This window comes from Triturus cristatus, chromosome 2_1 (genome assembly GCF_964204655.1).
Source record: "Triturus cristatus chromosome 2_1, aTriCri1.1, whole genome shotgun sequence".
Lineage (NCBI taxonomy): Eukaryota > Metazoa > Chordata > Amphibia > Caudata > Salamandridae > Triturus > Triturus cristatus.
Window position 1 is genome coordinate 290,221,490 of NC_140581.1, and position 25,141 is coordinate 290,246,630.

Sequence of the window (25,141 nt, forward strand, 5' to 3'; positions counted from 1 at the left end):
TAGATGGAAGGAAAGTGCACGTTTTGGATCCAGACGACGGAGCTGCTCTTCCTCTTTAGAAGGAGTCGGAGGCGGAAAGAAGATGGGCAAAGTGATGGTCTGTCCTATGTAGAAAGAGGTAACCACTTTGGGAAGGAAAGAAAGCCTAGTGTAAAGGACCGGATGAACAGCCAAGAAAGGAGGTTTAGAAGAAAGGGCTTGAAGCTCACTCGCCCTGCGAGCAGAGGTGATGGCAACCAAGAAGGCAGTTTTCAAAGTAAAAAGTCTGAGAGGATAATTTTGTGGCGGCTCAAAGGGGGCACACATAAGATAAGTCAGAACCAAGTTCAAGTCTCACTGATGCATTACGAAAGGAATAGGAGGGAAGAGATGAGTAATGCCCTTAAGGAATCTATTTACAATAGGGGACTTGAAAAGAGAAGGTTGATCAAGAAGCCTAAGAAAGGCTGAAATGGCATAGAGATAGCCCTTAAGAGTGACCAGAGCAGAGCACTGCTGGGCCAAAAAAAAAAGGAGGAACAAAAGAAACTCAGAAAGAGGGGCGGAAAGGGGATCCACAGCCTTTGCTGTGCACCATGCCACAAATTTGATCCATCTGCAGGCATATACCGTTTTAGTGGAGGGACGCCTGGCTGCCAGAATGACATCACAGACTTCAGGAGGCAAATGAAATGGCATCAACTGCCGCCGCTCAATCTCCACGCATGGAGGTGGAGGCTGGACAGGTTCGGGTGGAGGACCGTCCCCTGCTGCTGCGACAGAAGGTCCTCCTGAAGGAGCAGTCGAATCGGGGGATCGATTGACAGACTGAGTAGCTCGGGAAACCAGTATCTTCGTGCCCAATCCGGAGCCACAAGGATGACTTGGGCCCGGTCGCGCTTGATCTTCAGCACTCGTATAGAAGACCGCAACTCCACTCGTGATGAAAAGCGTTGCTTAGCGAGTGCCGCCTTGGAAATTCCATCGCACAGAACTACTGACATTGCCCATTCTCTTCAGTGGCGAATAGATCTAACCAAGGCTCTCCCCACTGCTGAAAGAGACCTTACAACACCTCCGAGTGAAGATGCCATTTGAGATCCATCATGCACCTGCGACTGAGTTCCTCCGCTCTGGCGTTCAGAGAACCTGCCAGGTGTTGAACCACCAGGGATATGCCCTGATGTTCCAGCCATGTCCAAAGGTGGGGAGCCTCTTGACATAGTGTCCACGACCCCACCCCGCCCAGTTTGTTATTACCACATGGCAGTGGTGTTGTCCGTGAACACCTGCACTACTCTTCCCCGGACAGAGGGAAGGAATGACTTTAGAGCAAGTCCAATCGCCTGACGCTCCAGAAGGTTGATGTGGAGCCCGGACTCTGCCGGAGTGCAGAGTCCTCTGATCTCCGCCCCACCCCACCCCAGAAGAGATGCATCAGTCACCACTATAAACTCTGGTTGGGGAAGGCAGAGGGATCTGCCATTGACATAATCCTGGTTCGTGAGCCACCACTGCAATTGTCGAGCAGTGCCCTCAGAGATCTGGACGCAATCGGACAGATTCCCCTGATGCGGTACCCACTGGAACTTCAGGTCCCACTGCAGAGCCTGCATATGCCATCTGGCATGATCCACCAGCAGGATGCAAGAGGCCATGAGGCCCAGCAGCCTCAGGGTCATTCTGACCAAAACCCGGGATAGAGGCTGAAAGATCGGAATCATAGTCCGAATATCCTGGACTCGCTGCTCGGTAAAATAAACCCGAAACTGGGTCGTGTCCAGACCCGCTCCGGTGAAAAGGAGCTGCTGGGAGAGAGTCAGGTGTGACTTCGGCACGTTGATAGTGAACCCCTGCGAATGCAGGTGGTCTGCCGTAGTCTGGAGGTGGGAAACGACTGCCTGGGGCGAGCCCGCCTTCAACAGCCAATCGTCGAGATAGGGGAAGACTGAAACCCCTGATCTGCGCAGATGAGCTGCGACCACCGCCATCTCTTTCGTGAACACCTGAGGGGCGCTGGTAAGGCCAAAGGGAAGCACGGTAAACTGAAAGTGCTCATGGCCTACCGTGAACCACAGGTAATGCCAGTGGGCCGGCAGGACGGGGATATGAAAATAAGCCTCCTGCAAATCCAACACTACCACATCCAGTCTCCAGCTTCGAGAGCAATCGGGGCCTGAGCCAGAGTCAACATCTTGAACTTCTCCTTCCGGAGGAAGCGACTGACGTTCCTGAGATCCAAGATAGGATGCAGGCACTTGTCCTTATTGAGCACCAGAAAGTAGTGGGAATAATAACCACGACCTACTTCTGGGACAGGAACGTGCTCGATGGCTCTCTTGGCCAAGAGAGCCGTAACTTTCTGTTGGAGAAGAGCCAGGTGATCCTCCGACATGCGATGGAAATGAGGGGGCATTGATGGGGTGGGTAGTCTCGAAGGGGAGAGAGTAGACCCTTCGGACTATCTGCAAAACCCATCTGTCCAACGTGATGTTGAGCCAGTGGGGGAGGTGATGGCGAATCCTGCCGCTTACTGGCGAATGATGGGCCTGAAAAGTCAGACTCGGAGGGTTTTGAGGCTGCTGCAGAGGGGGAGCTGGTAGACTGGCCCGCCCGCTGGCCCCCTGTGAGAAAGTGCCATCTTTCTTGCATGGTATGCCCCCACTTTTTGCTGAATTGTTGAATGTACTTTGACTGAGTGTGCCCTGGACTCCTGCCAATCAGGTGCCCAGGGCCTATGTTCCTTCCCTAAAAACCTCAAACCCTGGCCACATGTCAGCCCCTGTTAAATTGTACCCTAGGTACCCAGGGCATTGTGACCAGGGAAGGTCTCTAAGGGCTGCAGCACTCATTGTGCCACCCTTAGAGGCCCTGTACCCTAACACACACACACACTGCCCTTGCAGGCTGAGTATCTGGTTACAAGACAAAACAAAGAGTCGACATGGCACACATCCCTGTGTGCCATGCCCACCACCTACACTGCCCTGGCATACATCAGCCACCCCTCTAGCTGGGTGCCCTATGCCAGTGGTGTGGGCACAGGAGCATGATCCCTGTGCCCCTACAGTACCCAGGTCCATTTCTGGGCACTGTAAGTGCGGTGCTGCCATTTAAGAGTACATGGTGCTGAGAGCTCGTCAAACACGAACTCCACAGCACCATAATGGCAATACTGAAGACTGAGAAGTTTGGTATCAAACTTCTCAGCACATTAAACCCGCACTGATGCCAGTGTGGGATTTAATGTACAAAGCACCACAGAGGGCATCTTAGAGATGACCCCTGAAACCTAACCTACAATCCACGTCTGGTCTGAGAGGCTGCCACAAAGCAGACATGTTGCTGGACCCCTGGGTAGGAGAGCCTCCGCTCTCCTGGGCCTCTAACAATGCACATCCTGGGCGAGGTGCTAGGTCTCCTACCCAGGATGGATGGGGGAAGCTTCAAAGGCAGGCACCCTGAACCTTCCTTCCTAAGATTCCAGATTCCGAAAAACAAAGAAGAGCAAGAAGAAACAAGACCTGCTGTGCAGCTGCTAAGAAGAGGAAGACACCAACTGCTTTGGCCCCAGCCCTACTGGCCTGTCGACCCTCGAAACTGCTCCTGCTACATCCCGGCACCTCTTGTGGCCAGCAACCTCACAAACCCCGGAGGACCTGGCTACCTTTTGGCTCTAAGCACCTGGGACTCCCATGAGCAGAGGCTCTGCTCAAAATCAGCTTCTAATCCCTGGCATCAGCCCAGAACCTTAACTCTGCCAGTCCAGTACTTACCCAAAAACAGATAACCCAATTTTCCTCCATAGGGTAACATTGACTGGCTTCTTCTGAAATTTCTTCTAAGTGTGGAGTTTCTAAAACTTAAAATATTCACCAAAAATCAATCGAGTAACGAAAACGAAAATGCTCACCTGCTATTAGGAGAGATCCCAGTGCTGGATCTTGGTGCCCAGCACGGACCCTGAAAAATATTCACAACCGTACTTACCATTAACCAAATTTTCTTCCATAGGAAATCATTGACTGTTTTTCTGTGAAATTTCTTTTAAGTGTCGATTTTTGCAAACTACAAATATTCTTTAAAAATCGTACCAACTGTGAAAACGTAATTACTTACCAGTTATAGATAGAGGTCCCAGTACTGAGTCTAGGATCCAGTCCTGGAGTTACAAAAGTAATCCTGAAAGTAATCTATTGCAAATAACTTAAAACTTCCATTGAACTCAATGCATTATTGTGTTTGAAATTGTGTTGCCTATTGCACCAACCTGTAACCAGTTTTTACAAAAGTCAATTGCATATTGCAAAAGTATTTACCTAAAGTATCTCATCCTAAAAAAGTATATTTTAATACCGATTGTTGGTTCTAAAATAAAACAAACAGATATCTTTTATATAAACCATTGGCCTAGAGTTCAGTTCTTGAGTGTGTGAGACCATTTGCTGACTGAGTGTGTACAACAAATGCTTTACACTGTCCTTTGATACTGCCTTACTGCTCGACCAAGCTACCACTTTAGAGAGTAAGGTTATATCTAACTTTAACCTCTGCCAATCCTCTGGGGACTGTGGACTCTGAACACACTTAGCTATTTGGGAACAGTATATACAGAGCCACTTTCTCACACCCCCGACCCACGGCGGTGGAATCCACGTCCTCGGCCACGCAGAGGTTGGACAGCTTGCGCAGGCCTGTGGCTCTGGGCGGAACGTGGCAGGGCACCTGGGCGGAACGTGGCAGGGCACCTCTTCCGTGGCCACAAAAGGGGCGAAAAGCAGACTGCGCCGGGAGGGAGGCCGAAGCGAGGCCCAAGGATCTGGCAACCTTAAAGTGCTCGAGCCCGTTGTCTGCCTTGTCACCAAACAGGCGACGGCCATCAAAGGGCATGTCCATTAGCGGTGCTTGGTCATCCCCTGAAAAACCAGTGGACCTCAACCAGGCGTAGCGTCTCAGTACTACTGATGTGAAATCGTCCTGTCCAGTGAGTCGGCGGTGTCCAGCCCACACCGTATGGTGAACTTCGCTGCGTCTCTCCCTTCCGCAACAGCACGGGAGAGCACGGCCCGGGCCACCTCCGGGAACTGTCGCAGCACCTGCACAACCGTGTCCCACACTGAGTGGGAGTTACAGCCCAATAGTCATGCGGTGAATCCATAACCAATTCTCTCTTTTAGATACCATTATTTTGGATTCCACTACTGGTGAAAGAAATTGCCCTGGGTGTGTGGAATTCAATACAGAGAAATATTAGGAGCTATTACAGCTAGTCTGGGATGCTCCAGCAGTGATGTATAGAAGTAGTGCATGCCAGTATTGGAAGAATGGTGTGTGTTGATGCACAAAATTGATGTGCATTGACTGAACTAGAGTGAGGTACACAGACAGACCTACTGTACATGCCAGTGAAGGTAAAACAATTTTCAGAGGGGGGGTGCTGTCCTCAATGTTACATCTCTGAAGTCACAGGAACTGTGAAAAGTCAATGCACCATAGGGACTGTAGAAAATAAGCCATTACTATTCAGCAAGCAAATGGTAAGAATGCAGTTTGTAGTCAGTGGTGCATTTTAGAGCACACTGTTCCAAATATATTATAAAAGCAAGGTGCAGTAGTGCACTGTCATTTACAGGCAGTATATTATCCACTGAAAAGGGCACTTAATTTGTACAGGCAATTTTTACTGATGAAACTATGTAGCGCACAAGCGATAATGTGTAGTAATAAGAATTCAGCGAATATTTGCTTTTTGTGCATCACCAAGTAAAAAGTCATGATTTGCTTTTGATCCAATTAAAATCTCTTTCCATCACACACATATTTTGTGCTTTCATAACAACAGCTATATTTTGAAATATTTGTAGAGATCATTTGTAGGTACTTAAATTTTGTTTTTGAAAAAAATGACATTTGTCACATAATTTGATTACAACTCTCATTTCACTTTGCAATCAGACAAAAAAAAGTAATCACAAACCTCCATTTAAAAAGAATGAACAGCATGACTACTTTGGGGGTGATGCAGCACTTCCCTAACCCATACCTACCGTGCCTCTGGTACTTGCCCAAGTACTTACATAGAATTCAAGCATATAAAGAAAATCAGTTACATATAAGAAAGTCACCAGACTTAAATAATCATAAATGTAAGGTGAAGCAGCATGACCTGCTGATCAGCTGCAACATTCATAACGAATGAAGATAGCTTGTGCCGTGAAGTACTAGAATCACATAATATAGCAATTTTCAATGATTAAACTGCAACAGTGAAGTCCTTGGTCTTTTCAAATAGTGAATCTGTCACACACCGGTGATGTAAAAAACAAATCCAATCATTAAATGCTGTGCTTTTAAGGGGTATTAAGATCATTATAGTAAAGAGCAAAGCCTTGTTTTAATAAAAAGCAAAATTCCAAAATTCCAATTTGAAAAAACATGTGTAAACAGGTAAAATAAATACTTGTAGGCACACTACTTTACCTTTAACATGATTCTCATGTCAGCTGAAAGCATGAAGTGTCTCTAATTCAGAGTGAAAACAGGTACCATAGCGAGCACAGGAAGCCTTGGCAGTCTCCCAATTTAGTACAGCCACAAATTTCGCCTTTCAATGAGACTCTGGATCTAAAGTAAATCCAGCCATTGTTTTGGTTTATCGACTGCTATCTCTTTCTGGATGATGATTTCCTTCAGGAAATTGTATACCAAATAAATCTGCACGCTAAACTGTTTGAGGGAGCACCTCCTTCTACGGCACACCTGCAGACTCCATGTACACTTGGGCAGATGAAAACATTTCTGGGCCTTGCATGTAATATGGAGATAGTGCACAAAACAACTGCACAGTCTCACAAGTTTATTCATAAAGTTTGGCAACTCCCAGCTTTGTACCAACCATGCCCAGAGACAGGTTTTTGATTCTGCCGCATATGCTGCATTTCACCGATACTCCTGCAGGATAGCTACGGGACAATCCAAACCACGACAGATTGACAAAATTCAGCCGGTCATGAAACATTTGTCTGCCAAGTTTCCAGAGATTTATATTCATGGAAAGAATACAGCGGTTGACAAGTCTTGAATCATCTACATAGGTTGACTGCTGTTCAGGCAGCACATACAAATGACAAAAGCTCATTATAGTATCAAAATATACATGTTGTGCAACAGCTCTAGTGGCTATGTATGCAGCCTAAGCATATATACTGAGAAAGACTCCATTATAAATCCTGGGTTTTCCTTCCACACTAGGAACTAGTGAGAAGATTGTATGGGAGTTTGTCCAGTCACTCCTTCAAAAAGGTTATCATCTTTATGTGGACAACTTCTAGACAGGAGTCCAGGCGTAGAGCAAGATGTGCAAAGCTGGCACTGTGGCTTGCAGTACAATTTGAAGGTACTGCAAAGGATTCCCTCTGGAGCTTGTTTGCAAGAAGTTCCAGAAAACCAAGAGCAATGTGTTGCACTCCAATGAACTGCTTGCAGTTAAATTCTCTTTTATGCAGTAAATATATGTACTCACAGCAATCCATGATGAGAGCACGTCTCTGGTCACAGTTTAGGGTCAGCTGGCAGCTCACAAACAACTGGATATATTTGATTACAAGTAAATGGGCAGAGTGGATAAAAATGACCAGGTACTTCACGCATATAATGCATGTCATAAAACTTTCACCATGCAAAAGAAACTGGCTACACAACAGATCCAGTTGACAACATACAATGCGCATACGAAGCCCAGTGTCTTTCCATGACTTTCAGTAGGCTGCAACTGAAAGTCTGTTGTCGAAGCAGTAGTTTCCGTTTCATATGTTATCATATTGTAGATCTAGAGTTTGCTATTGGGAAGGAAAGAGGGGGTAGATTACATTTTACAGTCCCCAGTGCCCATTACTTCCAGGTGTATGTGTTCTAACTTGCTACCCTTTCTACCGTGCTAAAGTGAAGTTTTGGGAAATTGACTGAAGGAGAGCTATCAGACTGATGGCATTTTTGTTTCAACGGCTCTATATGGATACATACCATCAATGGGCCACTACTGGACTAGGAAAGTAGCCTTTTAAATTGTTCCATCTAGTTTGGGAAAGCTTTTCAAATTGTCATTGCTCATGGCCTGCCTTCACTGTTGAGCCTGTGTCAAAACATGGAAAACGTTACGTCCTTCGTATAACAAGTGCATTACAGTCAATGCTATGACATAATAGTGGATGAAACATGCACGATATTTGACGAAGTACCCTGTGCGCTATACCCCAAGACCCCTAATCTTTCTGCAAGTGCTCTTAAGTCCTCTAAAGGGAATTTAAGAGAGTCTGCCCCAGCATATTTATCCTAGTGTTACCATATAGATATGCTTCGTGTCTGAGTAATAGGCCACAAGTGCATACTCAGACACCCACAACTGACTTTCACACACTAGAAGAAGTTCTATTTAGCACAGTAGGCACTCTGACAGCGGATGAAAGACAAGTCTTCCTCATCCTAAGCAGCCAGCCCCTTAGGGACATTACTAAAGGTGCGCCAAGCACCTGTGTGATATTCAAAAGGCCTCGGATTGAGGCGGAGACATGAAAGTAGTCAAGGTTTAGCCTAGGCTTGGTTTCATAGTGATCTTGTGTAGGCAGGTGGTCAGGAAAGGGACGCCAACCAAAAGAAGTTACCAAACACCAGTGATAATTGAGGTACTGTTGACTGCAAGTATATGTTTAGTGGTGTTCTGGAGGTGTTTCTGTGTATGTTAGATGATGACTAGTGGTGCAATTGGTTTTTCAGTCCCGTGGAACTAAGAATGAGATGACATTTAAATGGTGGTCGTTTGTTGATGCAAGTTTTTTGTTGTGTTGGGCCTGTGGCTGGCAGTGTGAATTGTTTTGTGTGGCGTACATGAAATGCGTGTGAATAATTGGGTGCTGCTTTGAAGTGGCTTTAATGCTACTGTTATTAGCATTTACTCACTGAACTTATTACTACTGGTAGTACCAAACCCAACTGGTATGAGTCTGTACTAGGCTCGGTCCAAACTGGGGTGGTGTGGTGAGCAAAAGAATGATGGATTTAACCCAGATCCTTGCGACTGGGGGTGAATGTTTGCATTGTCCAGCATTCCGTCCACCAATTGTTTCTTTTGCATATGTCGCCATAAGTGGAAAGGGTATGCCCAGACGTGGGCCCCGTGCTCACCACACCACTGGATTCAAGCTAGCCTGGCTGATGACAGGTGATGCCCAGAAACCGGTCCCAGGATGCTTGTTCCCGGTCCAGGGAGGACCTGGCTTGGCAGTTCGGGCTGTACTGTTCCCACAAGGAACAGGGTCAAGGCTGATCTGCATATGGCTGGGTCCAAACGGGGGTGGTGTGGTGAGCAAAGAATGATGGATTTAACCCAGATCCTTGTGACTGGGGGTGAATGTTTGCATTGTCCAGCATTCCGTCCATCAATTGTTTTTTTTAATGCTCACTACCAAAAATTCATGGGTTCAGTATTCTGTTACTGTTATTAGCATTTACTCACTGAACGTATTACTACTGATAGTCCAAAGCCCACTTGTATGAGTCAGTACTAGCATAGTGGATAGGCTGCAACAAATAATAACATCCCTGACATTTCTGAAAACTAAACATGCAGAGAAGTCTATGGTAATGTGACTTGTGTGAATTTGTTACCCACAATGCCCTGAAAACCTCAAATTCTGTTTCAAATCATAATTTCCTCACATTTCTATGATGTAAACTTCTGGAATGTGCAGGGACCCAAAAAATTCCTGCCATCCAGGTTTCAACGTCTCTCCTGATAAAAATGGTGCCCCACTTGTGTGTCTGCCACTAGAAATATGAGGACAATGTGTGTCTGGAGCTAAAGCTTGGGGCTTGCAAGGTATTATGGTAAGCACAGGTTGTGAAATACCAGTATACACCATCCTGGACGTCTAGCTTTAAAAAATGTCAAGGTTTAGTACGTTTCCAAGGGCGGCGGCCTTGCCTGAACCCAAAATCAAAGCCACACAAGCAGAGTACCACTTTCATCAGGAGAAGTGTGAGAACACAGAATAATATAACATTTGTATTCATTAATTGAATTTCTCTCCATTATTGGCTTTCAAATGTAAGCCAGTGTGCAAGAAGGATCAGGTTCTACAAATATCACCGCAGTATAAGTAACCCCAAATTCAGAGGTATAGTCACTATTCCTAAACTTTATTCCTAAACTCATTATCTTGTGCACATTGTACATACATGAATTTTCTTCACACCCATTGTTCATTCATTAGTTTTTACAATGTGAATTACCGCATGGTCTGAACATAATTGTCAAATCATCACCGCTTAGTAGTTGGCTCTAGGTATTGCATGTTTTTGGACTACCAACAAACACTATATATTCCTGCAACCAGTGTCTGGCAGACATAATAGTACTTTACTTAAGTAAACTGACTATCGGGGCAAACGTATAGCTTTCAGTGTTCACCCATAGGTTTCGCACCTATGGGTACACCTCAACCTGCAAATAGGTTGAAGTTGCAAAAAATTGAAAAATGGACTACGAATTTGAAAAATATAAAAACTGATAAAAAAATATTTTTTGATTTGGAGCTCTGCTTGTTCGTCAAAGCTGGCACAATGGTGATCTTAGCACGGCAAACCTTTCATTGATGACAGTTTTAGGGGGAATAAGTTGAACGTTTTCTCAGCCCGGGAGCAGAATCCTCCTCCATGCACTATCGATTTTGCCCAAAACCACTTTAAACTCGTAAATTAAACCTGTAAGTCCAAATTTAGCTCAACTGATACATAATTGTTTATATGAAGGTCATTAGACTGATGCTTGAATGATCAGATATTTTTACGCTTGAAAATGATTTTCACCCATTTCCATGTAAATTGTACATCACATTTTGTTACATCCCAATGCATTTAGGGCTGGCCCTTCATCAGGGGTTATCAGTTCTAAAAAATAATACCAGAAGTAAACTTAATCAGATGCACTGCTTATCAATTACAGGATCAGAATGCTGTAGCATAAGAAATTTGTTTGACAAAAGAAATCGTGTTGTACATATCCATTGAGCTAAATTTGGATTTATAGGTTTAATTTAAGAGTCTACAGTAGTCTTAGACAAAATTGATCACTATTCCAGTCAGGATTAAACTGTAATGTACATAGGGGATGCTGTTTCAGGGCTGGGAGAGCGCTCAACTTATTCATTTACGCTTGCAATCAGGAGGTGATACCCTCCCACACACAAGATTAACTACTAATTTTCTGCAGTACTAAGGAGTGCACTGTCGATCTGTCTTTTTTCCTTTTTTAAATTTTTAGGGGGGAAAATATGCTTTCTTGCACATCACTTTGTTCCCATATTTCCAACAAAAAACAAAACTTTGTTTTATTATGCTATTTTCTCTGTTCCCTCCAGGGGAATCCACAAACCCTGGGTACCTTTCGAATCCCCAAGCTGTGGGGAAACAAAAGGAAGACATTTGGCCTGGATACCTTCTAAGCAAAAAAGTTAAGGAATAAGAAAAAAGTGCCACAAACATTAAAAAGAAAAAAATTCTTTAAAACATAAAAAAAACTCCCAGGGAGGAAATTCCTCAGAAGGTATGGTCTTATCATACAGGGCTAATTCAACTAGGTTGAAGATGATAGGTCTCAATCGTACACACTTTTTTTTTTCTTTTACTTAAACCCTGGGTCATGAATTTACTATTCATGTTATCCCCATTCATGTTAACAGATCAGAGGCCTTCTCTATGAACTCTTTCTTCCCATTTCTTCTCATACCCTTTCACATCTCTGTGGGAGCCACTGTTGGAGAGTGTCAGGAGGCGGTTCAACCCACAACTGTGTGTTTCATAAGTACAATTACTTACTCATGCATATATACTTACTATATTTAACATATCTCAAGATCATTGTTGAAATAACAGATGATATGCAGTTTGATTGCTAACAGTCAATGGTCGAAATAATATATTCTTACCTTAATAAAGTTGTTCAGATGGCCAAGCTTCCTCATATTGGAAACACCTTGCAATTTAGCGACATTCTGGAGAATCTCCCGTAAGTTGTCACTGGCCTCTGCAAATAAAGAGCAAGTGTTAATTAATCTTTATAACAAGGTACATGACGCCAACGGTTTATAGTGTAACACCTTTGGGCCATCCCAGACCCAGCTACAAGCACAGGTGTGGTAGACCTACTTTATGAGCCGCCCTACATGAGGCTTGTGGAAAGAATTCACAAAAGCATAACCAGACTCCATGTCAAGGGGAGGCTGTAGTCGGCTTCTCCGATAATGCAGGGCAAGGAAGTGCCCTACCCATATAGATCTCCCACCCGCCGGGTTTGCACTCAATGATACTGTGGATAGTAGATGCAGTATAAAAGAACCTTTAAGAAAATAAATTATCCTAGCGGGCATAATATACAGTCAAAAACAATGCTACAGTAACCATCACTTAGAATAACACAAACGGAAAAAATTATTTAAATGGTATGGTTCATTCAAACAAATATTTTACCTTTTGTGAATTGGAAAAGTGAAATTTATGATATTTATTCCCAATTGTGCCAATCTACCACTAATGTGCATACAAGTATGGTGAGGTATCCATCAATTTAATGGCAAAATTAATCTCACTATTGCAAATGAATGTCCACTTTCTTTGGAATGAGAGCTACTCTTTACCACTTACAAAAATAGGAGCACCTGTAATATTCTAGATTTTCAGCTAGCACCATCCTGTAGACAGGAAGTAGAGATGTTCTCTGCTACATCCCTCTCTGCATTAACAGATGATATGACCTGTAATGGCCATGGAGACAGGTACCTGGTCCCTGGTCAAGGCAGCCATGAAAGCTTTTGTCCTTCTCAGTTGTACACTGCCTGTGACACTCCATGATTAATACAGTACCTACTTCAAAGCTTCCTGACAAGCTGTACTCATTACAAAGTGAAAGCCTTGGTTACACTAGATCGGTCAGTGAGAGTTGCAGCATTAATGGGGAGTAGACTCATATGTTGAACATCTTTTGTGGCGACAGTTGTCCAATGTGAGGTTATCCTTGTTCGCCCTGTAAATATGGGTCACTTGGGGAGTAAAGCAACTAAAGGCACCTAGATAGCCTTAAAGTATGACCCATTTAGGTGCAGTTGGTGATGATCCCAAACTGTGTTCTTATAACAAAAATAAGCGGATGGTAAAGCTTCTAATGGAAACCCAGTAGTGGGGGAAAAAAATAGGCCGCGGGTTTGGTTTCATGTGTCTAACCCGACCAGCTCAGGTAAAGGTGGTGACAGCCCTGGGGACTAACGCGATTGGTTTGGTTAGTTTTAGCAGTTATCTGAATCTGCTGCAGTCCGGATCAAGTTTTGGATGGATTTGGACAAAAGTAAATTGTGATTGGTAGACTAGAGATTTTCGGATTAGAATTTAGGAAAAAATATTTTAACAAGTATTCCACTAATCAGTCATTTAGTGCTTTCTGGATGGAGCTTAGTGATTTGAAGTTAGCTCCTTCCTTCACTGGGAGTCAGTGGAGTGCCTGTAGTGCGGGTGAGATGTAGTTGTAGCAATTCAGGCCAAATAGGAGATTAGCAACAGGGTTCTACCCCATTTAAGCTTGTAACGTTTTTTTTGTTTTTTTTAGGAGGTCAGTTTAGAGGCTAGTACAATAGTCAATTTGGGATATTGTCACCAAAAGTAAAATGGCAACTTTCTGTGTGAGGTGGAGAAGAGGAAGGACACATTGGAGTAGGCACAAATGGTGGAAAGCAGCTTATAGCACAGAACTTCTATGAGGAATGAACTAGAAGCTGCTGTCAAACACACTCGGGTTGTGAGCTTTTTCCCCCCCACTGGCTGCAGGTGGGTACCCAGAGAGACCGATCACAAAAAAGGAAGATGGGTCGAAGAGACAGACCTCCATTAGCAGAATTTCGCTTTTCTCACTTTTCAGGCACAATCAGTTTATTGGCACCTGTAACTGAGATGGAGATAAGGAGTACAAATCTTCCAGAGCATTACTGGAGCTATCAACCAGTTTTAAGTGTATCTAGGTAATGTCAGCATTCCTATAATATCCTATGTTGTAGGAGTCAAGTATTCTGGTGTGAGGGATCAAGTAGATGTTGAACAGCAAGGGTAAAAGAGCTCAGCTTTCTGTTATCCTACAGGTGTTAAGGCAGATATGGCGAGAAAAGGGCCCCGTTTGACCTAATAAATGCAGTTTAGGAGGAAGGATGAAAACTACGCAAGCAGTATTCCATTGATACTGGCAGAGTTTCACGCCATTGAGGAGTACCTACTAGCCAACACAACAGCGGCAGAGAGGTCAAGAAGGATTATGGCACATGGTATGCCTTGCTCTAGATAATTGAGAAGTTCCTTCTTGATGTTGTGGGGTGTAGAATCTGTGCCCTTCCAAGGTTTAAAGCCTGATTGAAATAATTGAGGAGGCCAAGGGATAGGAGAAAAGTGGGAGTGCAGCCCCTGTTTCGAGGACCTTGAACTTGCACTGTATGCCGGAGATAATCTATACTTGGATAGACTGTCAGGGTCCAAGGAAGAATTTTCAGGATGGGTGTAATAATGTGTTTTAGAGGTTGATGAATGAGACTGATGAAGAGGGAGGTATTGATTAGCCTGGTGATGTGTCAGAGTCAAGCAGGGAGATCCATGCTGACAGCTCTGGTGTTGAAGGTATTCAAGTGTGATGAGGGGTCCTTGAAAGTTGTAAGGGTTTTACTGCTTTCATTAACGGTCACAGGGGTGAACTAAATGAGTGCTAGGAAATTTGGGAGGTACAGGGATGACGCACATCAATTTGTATGTAGGTAATGCTTCCTCTAACAGTATTTCTTTTCTTTTTAATTAACGACAGAAGGTTATCAGATAAATCGTTTGACTGCTCGAGAGGGCTTGGCTTTTAGTTGAGAGACAGTTTCACTACAGGCGCCACAATGATCTTTAGTAGAGCTGTGTACATCTGAGATGTGGGCTTGCAGAAACCTTTTTTGCCCTAGTGCAAGTGATTTGTGACATCTTGAAAGTACTTTGCAAGCAGTCAGATTGATAGGTACCTTTGAGGTCAATTAGTGAATCATTTGTTAGTCTTCTGCATCTTCACCTTTTGAACCAAGAGGGGCGCAAGGGTATCCAGTACTGAAGTAACCTTCTTCAGATGGGTTAGGAGGTCATCCATGAAAGATACAGATACAGGAGGATTAGGGATGTTTTGGAGTGCCTGGGAGAATTCAGCAGAGTGCAGGTTACTTATATGTCTCCAGGAGGCTCTGGCGCATATGAGAAGGCTTCAATGTTGCTTGCTGCAGAGCTTATTTTCTAAGACGAAGCTGATTAAGCTATGGCAGACCAGGAGATCTGGAGGGTCTCTTGCCAAATGAACAATCTCAGAATAGTAGGGAAAAGTTAATCAAAACACTGACCACCTAGGGCTATTGACCAAATGGGAGAAGCGGAGGGTGTAGATGTCTATGATGGTGTTTTCACTATAGAAGTCAGGAGAATCGTTGGTCCAAATGTTAAAATCACTCACAATACAGAATCAAGTTGAAATGGAATGCAAGTGTTGTGTGAGGTCAAAGAGATCCTATGGGAAGAGGATATGTATTTTGGGGCAGATGGTTGATTCCAGGACAGATGATGTATATTGTGGGGTTAGCAACCATCTTTAATAGGTTTTTTTGTCTCAAAAAGGATGAAGGCAAATCGGCAAGTCCGAGCACAGAGCAGACTAAGCTTCAGCAGGTGGAGGATAAGGCAGAATGTAGCAAAGGACAATGTACGAAGCTCGCCCAAGGCAGGTATTCTTGCAGGAAAAATAATCATATAGAGGCCCATCTTCCTCTCTGTGCAATGTCCCGCAAGGCTCAGTCTTAGGTCAGTTCCGTTTCTCTCGCTACTTGACCTCCTCTTGTGATGAAATCTCCTCCTTGGATTCTCCTACGATCAATATGGAGGCAAACAAACAAATACTTTCCTTTTTATCCTTCATTCCCCACATCCAATAAAAAATCTCCGATTGCCATTTGCCACTAGATATCCCTGTAATTTCTAACGCTAAACTTTTTTAAAGCCAAGGTTCTTTACTTCACTGCTACCTGCATAAATCCAATTCTACTCCTCCCAATCCCCCTCCCTAACATTTGGACTGACTTTCTTCCCCTTGAGTAGCAGTCTTGGGAGTAGTATTAAACCCCTCCATGTATAAGGATTTTCTTATTACCGGCAGTGGCTACCAATTAAAAAAGGTATGGAAAATGCACACTTGCACCAATCCCACACTTACAAAGTATTAATCAATTCAACTGTACTTAGTACATTGGTTTAATTCAACTACACTTCAATACTCCTTTTTCACCTCTGACATACTCAGTTACTTCGCTACTCCAACCTTATTCAGTCTTCGAAAAGTATAGATACCTCATTCTTTCAACCAAAAGTAGGATGGCTCTCGGGTAAAAACTATTGGTAATATTATTAATAGCATTCGAAGTGCCCCAAAGCGTTTACTCTCATACCTGGATGACCATTTTGACAGGCGGGACCAGAACCAAAAAACCTATCGGAATAATCTGGAAACACCCATATCTCCAATTTTGAATCTATCCACCTTCTGGATCCTCTCACTGAGAAGGGTACCTCCTGCCATACGGGGTTTCACTAGGCAACGTGAAAAGTGCCCTGCACTTATGCCACGCGATCAGTCCAAATCAAACAAATTCCACTCTGATTTCAAGTTGTACATATGTTATCTAAAAAATTATAACTGATTGTTGTGTAGCTGTTTTCTTAACAACTTAAAGAGCTTAACAGTGCATTTGTACACTGTAGGAAGCGGTCTCTTTATATGATATATCAAAATAAGATATATCGTGCAAAGAGTCCAGGGGCTCCCTTATAAGTGGACAGGGGCTTGCTCTAGCAAGCAAAGGCTGCTCTTTTAGGGGGTAGTGTGATTGAGAAGCCTTAGGCTTATCAGAGGGGAGTCTTAGACATTCACAAATGCACACAGTAGTTAATAAGTGAGACACACAACTCAATAAGGAGACCCACATCAATTTATAAAAACAACATGTGTCGTTAGATATATATATATTATATATATATATATATATATATATATATACACACACACACATATATACCCAAAGTAATTTGTTCAGGTAAGCAGGTTTCTCACAAAAAATACTTTTGTATTTAAAAAGTTGACACTTTGTGCTAGTTTCAGAAGCCGCAATGTTATCCTACAGGAGGAAAAGCAAGTGCAGCATTCAGGTAAAGTACAACGACATACCGGACCACCAGTCTCCGGGAGTTAAGGTGAGTGGTGGGCAAGGTCCAAGGCAGCACAAGCAGACCACCACCAGCAGCATGAGGGCGGACGGGTGCAAAACAGCAGTGGGTGCCCAATGTTACTCTATGGGGATCGGTCTTCGCGTTGAGGCCAGTCGGTCGGGCTGAGCCAACAGGAGGGCTCAAGCCTAATGATGCTTGGGAACATAGTTTCACCTTTGGTCCTCTTCTCCGCAGCCCAGGGGCGATGGTTGTAAAAGTGTTGTTAGACTCTGGACAAAGGGGGTCAATTTCCTCTCCTGTGAGGGGGCCCAGATTCACATTTCAAAGGCGGTGGCTTCTTTGAAGCTCCCCTGCTTGGAAATGCTAATCAGAAGGTCTTCCTGAGGTGTTGTGTGCAGATTTAGATTCCGTATATAGGTTTCCTGATTTATGCCCTTATATAGGTACAATTCACATTGCCCTTATTTGGACATACAAATCCGGCCCTTATTTAGACATTGTCCGTACAAACCAAATACAGGCATGACCACCTACATCCGTCCATCCACGTCACAACGCCTTTAGGAATTTCCCTCAGCTTGAATATTGATTTCTCCAAGAACTCATTAAGTATGCATGAACATCGATTCCTTAGGGGTTCATTCATCATGTTCCTCTCCCCGACTTTTACGTCAATACTGGCATTCCTAGACACCTTCAAGGTATAAATACACCAGCACTTGCCCTGGCAAATTGCGGTTCCTGGAGGATTCGATCCAACCCAGACTACGCGGTTTGCAATGGCAAAGTTCGGAAGGAGATCGAGTTCCAGCCTGATGCACTGACCTGACGCTGCCAGCCTCCTCGCAGAGAATCCAGCTCCAGTGCTCTCTGACTCCCCTTGCGGGGGGTTAGACTATCAAGTCCAGAAAAGAGATTCCAACCTCTCTCATTCTCAGGTATGAAGCGGACTAGAACTTAGAGAAACTTTTGGCAACTCTTGGCTAAACTAAAATATAGCTAGCTATACTTTAGAAACAGCACCTACTGCAAACCTTTTACTGCACTTAGGTTAGGTACACTGGGGTAGAACAATTTAGAAGCATCAGAAGTGTATCACATTTTAGCATTATGTTATTTATGTATGTATTTTGATTAATATATGTCATAGCTACAAACCATGCTATTGTAGTATTATTTTATCTTACTGCTAACCTCGTACATATTGTACATCGCAGTCTGTCTTGCGATTTTAGCAATTCATATCTCTTGCTTGAGAAATAAGACTGCTCAATAAAACCTTTTATTGAAACGCCAGTCTCCCTATTTCTGTGCAAATCTGTAGAAACGAAGCATGCACGATTGACTGAGTGAAACTTATCTATTGTTTCCACGATTCTGAGACTGTTCCGATTCTAAAGGGAAACAAAATTGTCATGTTTATGCGGTTGTCAGAGACTAATCCCTTCTTGTATATTCGAGAAGTTTCTAGTGACCTCTGAGTTAGCTGGCACACACAAGTAATTAAGTTTAATATACTCGATAGAGACATACTGACCTCAGACCTTTGTCAAATCTATAGTGTATGTTATGCCAACGCGCAGAGCCTATCAGGGATATAGGAACTACACTACATGGCGCACAACTGTTTGGTAAGGCACTAATTTAACGCTAGATACGGACGTAACTCAGTCGTGCTTTTCTCAGAGACCCTCTACTCATAAAACTCCATAAGACGTCTGGACTGGGTAGGGATAATATCCGCCATAGCTGAATAGGATGAAAGTCCTATGTATTAGCGGTTTGGTTTGTTCAACGTTGAAGGATACAGTGTTCCAAAATATTGTGCACCTTATCTTTGTTCCTTTGAAACTTGCTCTGCATTTTTCATTTCAACATGTCCGAAAATGGCACAAACACCGATGCTGGTGGGGCTGTAGCCAACCAGCTTTTAATCGTACAGGTTTTCAAGAAACCGACGAGGATGCTATAAACATCCATTCAAATTTAAGGAGAGCCATCACTCTAAAACTTATATAACATGGCCTAACACCAAGAGGTGGTAGAGCAGTTTTTGTGATAGAGGCACATGAATCTGGCCAGACAGAGGTATTCTACTCATGGATAGTATTCCCAGAATCAAATCCAGTAACACACTTGTTTCACTTCTACAAAGAAGATGAACCACCGGAGGAATATATTCCTTTCGAGGATATTGAAATTCCACTAACATACCAGGAGCATGAGCTCTGGTTTAAAGGCGCCCTAAAATATTACAATCACATTACCAGGCTCGGTCCACTAGGTAGACCAGGAGCAACATGGCCGATTTTAGCCGGCTACACACCTCATCCTGACATTGAAGAAATGTCAGATGTAGAATTACTAGCTCAACTCAAGGAGCTAATCACAATTTATAGACAATTGGGTCAATATGTCATGAGGACTTTCACAGTGCAACCACCGCTAACAATTCAAAATCCAGCCCCTCATCAGGGGAATACACTGAAAATCACTCCACAGACTTTACACGCAGTCATGGGAAAAATGCCCACAAAATGTGAACAAATTCCATTCTGGATAGCTCAAAACATTACTCAAATCCAAGCAGTATTTCCTAATACAGCCCTTATGAGAAACATAGAAGTCTAACAATCTGTTTAACAATGGGGATCACACCACATCTGGAAGACTGCACCACTTGGGGCACAGTTTTTGCTGAAATCTACACAAAAACACATGGCGTTCCGTCCATGGCTGTAATACCAGATGTCCTGAAACAGATTCAAAACTAATACGGGGGAGAGCCTGCTCTGAATTTAGGTATGAAGTTACTTAAAAACTTCGACCAGGTCTCAACAATAATATTATCTAATATTAAAGGAGAAGCAGCATCAGTGGCAATCTGCCAGAAACTAAGGGAATTTGATGTAACATAACAATCTCAAGAACTAGCCAGAATAATTGAGAAATCCTATGAAGAATTAGGCAGAGACAGTTTGGGGGGGAAACCAGTAAAACCGCAACTGTCTGAAAGTCCCGATAAGGTCTTTCCTAAAAACACTCTTCTAAAAAGAAGTGGGAAAATAGCAAACAGAATTCCAAAGAGATTCCCGAGGCAGGTCTCCGCCACATAAGGAGCCCTCTGAAAGGAATAGGGATAATTTGAGAAAACCTGACAGATATCAAGATAAAGATACACGTTCCTCTCGTACCTTCAGATATCATCACAGACATCCGAAAGAAGAGGACGGTCATAAAACAAGGAAGAACGTGTGAACTCCAAAGACGATCAGCACGTTCAGAATAAATAAAGCAAAACCTCAATTGAGGGTGGGCCCAGACCGTGCTGGACAGTGCAGCAGAAGTTACAATAGCTCGCCAGAACCTGAAGGGACTTCTGGAGATAGTAGACTTGAATGAAGACATACAAGTTGAGACTGTAGACACCAGGGTTAGTTCTCCACATAGGTTATATGAAATAACACTGCGAGTGGAGGGAGACATACCAAGAAAAGTGAAAGTACTCTTTTTGGAGCATCTTTCAAAGGGTTATGATATACTTCTAGGAGAACAGGACTGGCCACCAGAGTTTGTCAGGGAGTGCCCACATGGCGAGGACATCATTATGCCTGCCCTCTCCAACCATATTACAATTCATTTAAAATATACATTAGCCAGGAAATGGGCAGTAGCCCAAGCCCTAGCACTGTATAAAAATGATGTAGGATGGGATGAGGACTCACTTCACTATAAAATCCAGTTAAAAAAAATCAACCGAACGCACAAAGGCAGTACCCAGTTAAGCAAGGAGCTAAAATACAGGTCAGGGAGATCTTAGATCAATATGAATATCAGGGGGTGATTGAAACATGCACCTCATTAATGAACAATCCTTTGTTTCCTGTCTCCAAACCAGACAATACATATCGTCTAGTTTTGGATTACAGACACTTAAAATCTTGTTGCAAAACATGTTGCAGTGCACAATGCACATAGTACAGAATTAATGAATAACATTGTGCGTAAAAAATATAAAACCACATTAGACATTTCAAATGGTTTCTTTTGTCAAAATATTGCACCAGAAAGCAGATATTTGACCGCTTTCTCAATAATGGGGACCCAGCGTCAAGTTTGTCGACTGCCCCAGGAATTCAAAAACAGCCCGCGGTTATTCTCAGCAAGGGTAACAGAGTTACTACAAACTTATGATGACGAGGCATTGCCATATGTCGATGATGTACATCTGACAGACGATGACCTGGATAGGCACTTGAACAGGGTGAGCACCATAATATTGGGCTTCGCCTTAGAGGGTTACAAATTCAACTTTAAAAAGTCAAGAATTGCCCACCTCAAAGTCCTTTTCCTAGGATATGAACTACCAAGTGAAGGCAAAAGCCTGGCAGACAACTTTTTAGAAAAGTGTGCGTTGCTCCAACCTCCAAAAACGCTGAAAAATGTACAGTTCATTCTAGGTTTCCTGAATTTTGGAAGAACTTACATTCTAAACTACGCAGAAAGGGTTAAACCTCTCTACGAATTAATCAAACCTGATTTTAAAATCACACATTGGACACAAAAACACACACAGATTTTGCGTTCACTCCAAACAGACATGTTAGCAACGAAACACTTGCAAACACGTACAAACGAACGCGACTTAGTGATCCAAATAATTCCGGGTCAATGCGGATTCACCTACTTAACTTTTAACAAAGGTGAAAAAGTACTAATTGCATACAAATCCCACTTGTATACACAAGCAGAAATGAAATTCACTTCTACAGTAAAATTTCTGAAAGCAGTTCAAACCGCTGTAGCAAAAGAAAGAGCCCTAGCACAGGGGAAGCGCATTATGGTTGAGACTCCTGTCCCAGCCCTAGAGGCAGTTACAAAGGCTAGCATTCCAAATGCAAAAGCTTTACATCCGAGATGGATACAATGGGTTAATTCTCTTGCTGCAACTGATGTTGAATACGTTTTTGATCCATATTTAAAAACACAAGCATTTCTGCAATATGAACACGAATGTCCTCTGCCTACTGAAATTCTCACTCTTGACCAGTAACAATTTATAATTTATACTGACGGATCTGCACAACCCGCTACGGAGAGTAAACAAGCTTACAGTGCCACGTGTGCTATCGTTAAAGGTCGCTTGCGAGATGGCAAATTCAGACCAATGGTCACAAAAATCCAATCTCTAGGAGATTGTACAGCTCAGCGAGCTGAACTACAAGCATTTAAGATGGCACTTGAAAATACGGATCGCGAATTCCCCACACTAATAGTATGCGATTCTTTTTACTGTGTTCAATCTTACAATGAATATTTACAGAATTGGATTCAAAATGGTTTCAAAGATGCAAAGGTGGCAAAATCAATCACAAATTGCTTTGGGAACAAGTAGTTCAGTTGAGAAACGGACTACAAAACACTCACGTGATACACACGCTGAGTCACCAACTTGATGATGTTCACGTTGAAGGGAATTTATTGGCTGATGAAGCCGCGAAAGGGGCTGTGCAAACGGCTTCCGTAGCTGCAATCACTCGTTCAAAAACAAAAATAGACAGAAAAATAATGCTGGCTGTCAATGGATCAGGCAAAGGCATTGGTGCGGCATTACCTACAAAGTTTCCACTCAAATACTCATTTATGATTGATGCGAATGGCGTCCGTTTGCTCGAATCCCTGGAGTGGGGGATAGAGTAATTCCAAACAGGGAACGTAGAGCAGCTTTGGTTTACGAAGCGCATCTGGGAGACGGTCAGATACATCAGGGGATCTCAAAGACAATTTTAGAACTAAAAGAGATGTACTGGTGGCCAGGGATGAATACTTTCATTCACATCTTCATTAATAACTGCATAGACTGCAATAGAGATCACAGTACAGAACGCCACAAGATACCAGACTACAATATAGCCAGCCCAGTTCAGACACAATTATTAGACAGCATTAGACTATCTACGTGCAGGCGTCCTCTTGGACAAGTGAAATCCCAGAAACACCAAGTCTAGGTTCCTATGAAAGTGGCTTCAGCGCTCGGCTGACGCTCAAACTGTTATAAAAGATTTGCGAGTCTTTATCGGCACATACGCAATAGGCACACTACATTCTGACCAGGGTCCTGCGCTTAGCTCTAGGGCTTACAAAGAAGCCATGGCCAGTCTGGGCGTAGCATTGCAGTATTCTTCTCCGTTTCAACCGGGACATAAAGCAGTCTATAAAAGCTAGGGTATTAGGTTCGTGTGATGGGTGGGTCAAACATTTATATGGGGGTCCAGCGCACAATTAACAACTTGCCAAGAAGTTCTCTAGGGGGTGTCACTCCATATGAGGTCCTGTTTGGGACTAGATTGTTGGTTCCGGACTTCGATATGAAAGGCACAGTGGTGGAAAACAAACAGTTTGATATCAAAGATCGTTTGGCTGTTTTACAAGACTTAAATGATTTAAGAAAGCAACAAAGCAATGTGGTCCTGAAGCCAACCACCACTGAGAAAAATCCGGCCGTTCCAGCAAGGCCTGTCTGGATCCCAAAGCTTGGGGATCTAGTCCGAGAAAAGATCGCGGACAAGAAGGAATTTGGGCCTTCTTACAACCAGTACTTGTCCTAGCAATCCAAGGATCAAGAACAGTACTTTCGCCGCCCCTTGCTGGTAAAAAGGAGAAAAAGATTTGTGTCCATCGACATGATCAAACCACACTATGTGGCCGATACTGAACAGTAGGCCAAGTGGACTCCGCAATTGTAGCAGACGCACTCCTCTAGCTAAAATCCATGAGGATCAAACTGAGAGACTCATCCCCTTTGAAGATTCGACAGTAAGAAATAGAGGACTAAGCAACAATGCTATGGACCTTGTACCTCTTGAGATCCAAATTACAGTTCGTCCTGATACACATGTCTACAACGAAGTAACAAGTGATCAACTGGTTCCAGTGAATTCAACAAATCCTGATGCAATTCCAACCATTGACAGAACTGCTTCTGGCTATTTCATGAACTTTGATATGTTTTCTGAGGATCCCAGTGAGCCTGAAACGACGCCAGTAGAAAGAACTTTCAAAGAACAAGCAACAGACTTTTTTCAACTCTTGAAAAAGACTTAACTGGTTTCACCTTGGATTGAACTATGGATTGTTTTGGGAATATTCTGCTTTCTACTTTGGTTAGCTCAGGTATTCACTCTGGGTATGCTGATTAATGGAAGATATATTCAAATGGACACAGCAAGTAAAACAGTGAACTTACTTCTCCAGCCACACAAATCATCCCACAGTGAAGCAAGAGACTTGTCAGCAGTGAACATCACATCGCTTCCTATACCCGATGGTATAGTTTGGGACAAAACCGAATATGACATTTTTGGTCCGTCGGAGCTTTTGAAGATTCCACATTTGTTTAAAATTTCATTAAGTGACTTTATTACCTCCAGTACCTTTTCTGATGATTGGGACTTCGAGACTGTTAATAATATGATGTCTGATCTAGAGATGTCAACTGGATTTACTAATAATGAATATTTACAAGGTTCATCAGACTATGAACAACTGTACTGTTATAACCACTATGGTCATAATTTCTTGCATAAATCTGCAACTCCTAGAAATGTATTTATGTATAATCAATGGGCACATTGTCCTATGCCACCTAAGTGTAGCTCAAAAACATTTGCAATCAAATTTCCATATTTTTCAGGGTTTAATATCTCGAATGCAGACACATTTTACTTTAAGAATGTCAATAAGACAGGAATGAAAACTATGTTAACGAATACCAAACAGATTTATTCTGCAGCCTTTATTGCCCAATTGTCTAGACAGGGTTACGACTTTTGGAAAGAAA

At 43.1% G+C, this 25,141-nt stretch overlaps 1 protein-coding gene across 4 annotated transcripts in view; it reads right to left on the reverse strand.

Annotated features, from left to right (window-relative positions):
* Window positions 1-25,141, reverse strand: part of RICTOR (RPTOR independent companion of MTOR complex 2) — a 1,453,900-nt gene that overhangs the window by 1,387,023 nt on the left and 41,736 nt on the right. For all 4 annotated transcript variants that reach the window (XM_085631131.1, XM_085631133.1, XM_085631132.1 and 1 more), the window contains exon 3: window positions 11,961-12,058. In XM_085631131.1, coding sequence (XP_085487257.1) covers window positions 11,961-12,058 — 98 coding nt within the window. The remainder of the gene's footprint in view (window positions 1-11,960; window positions 12,059-25,141) is intronic.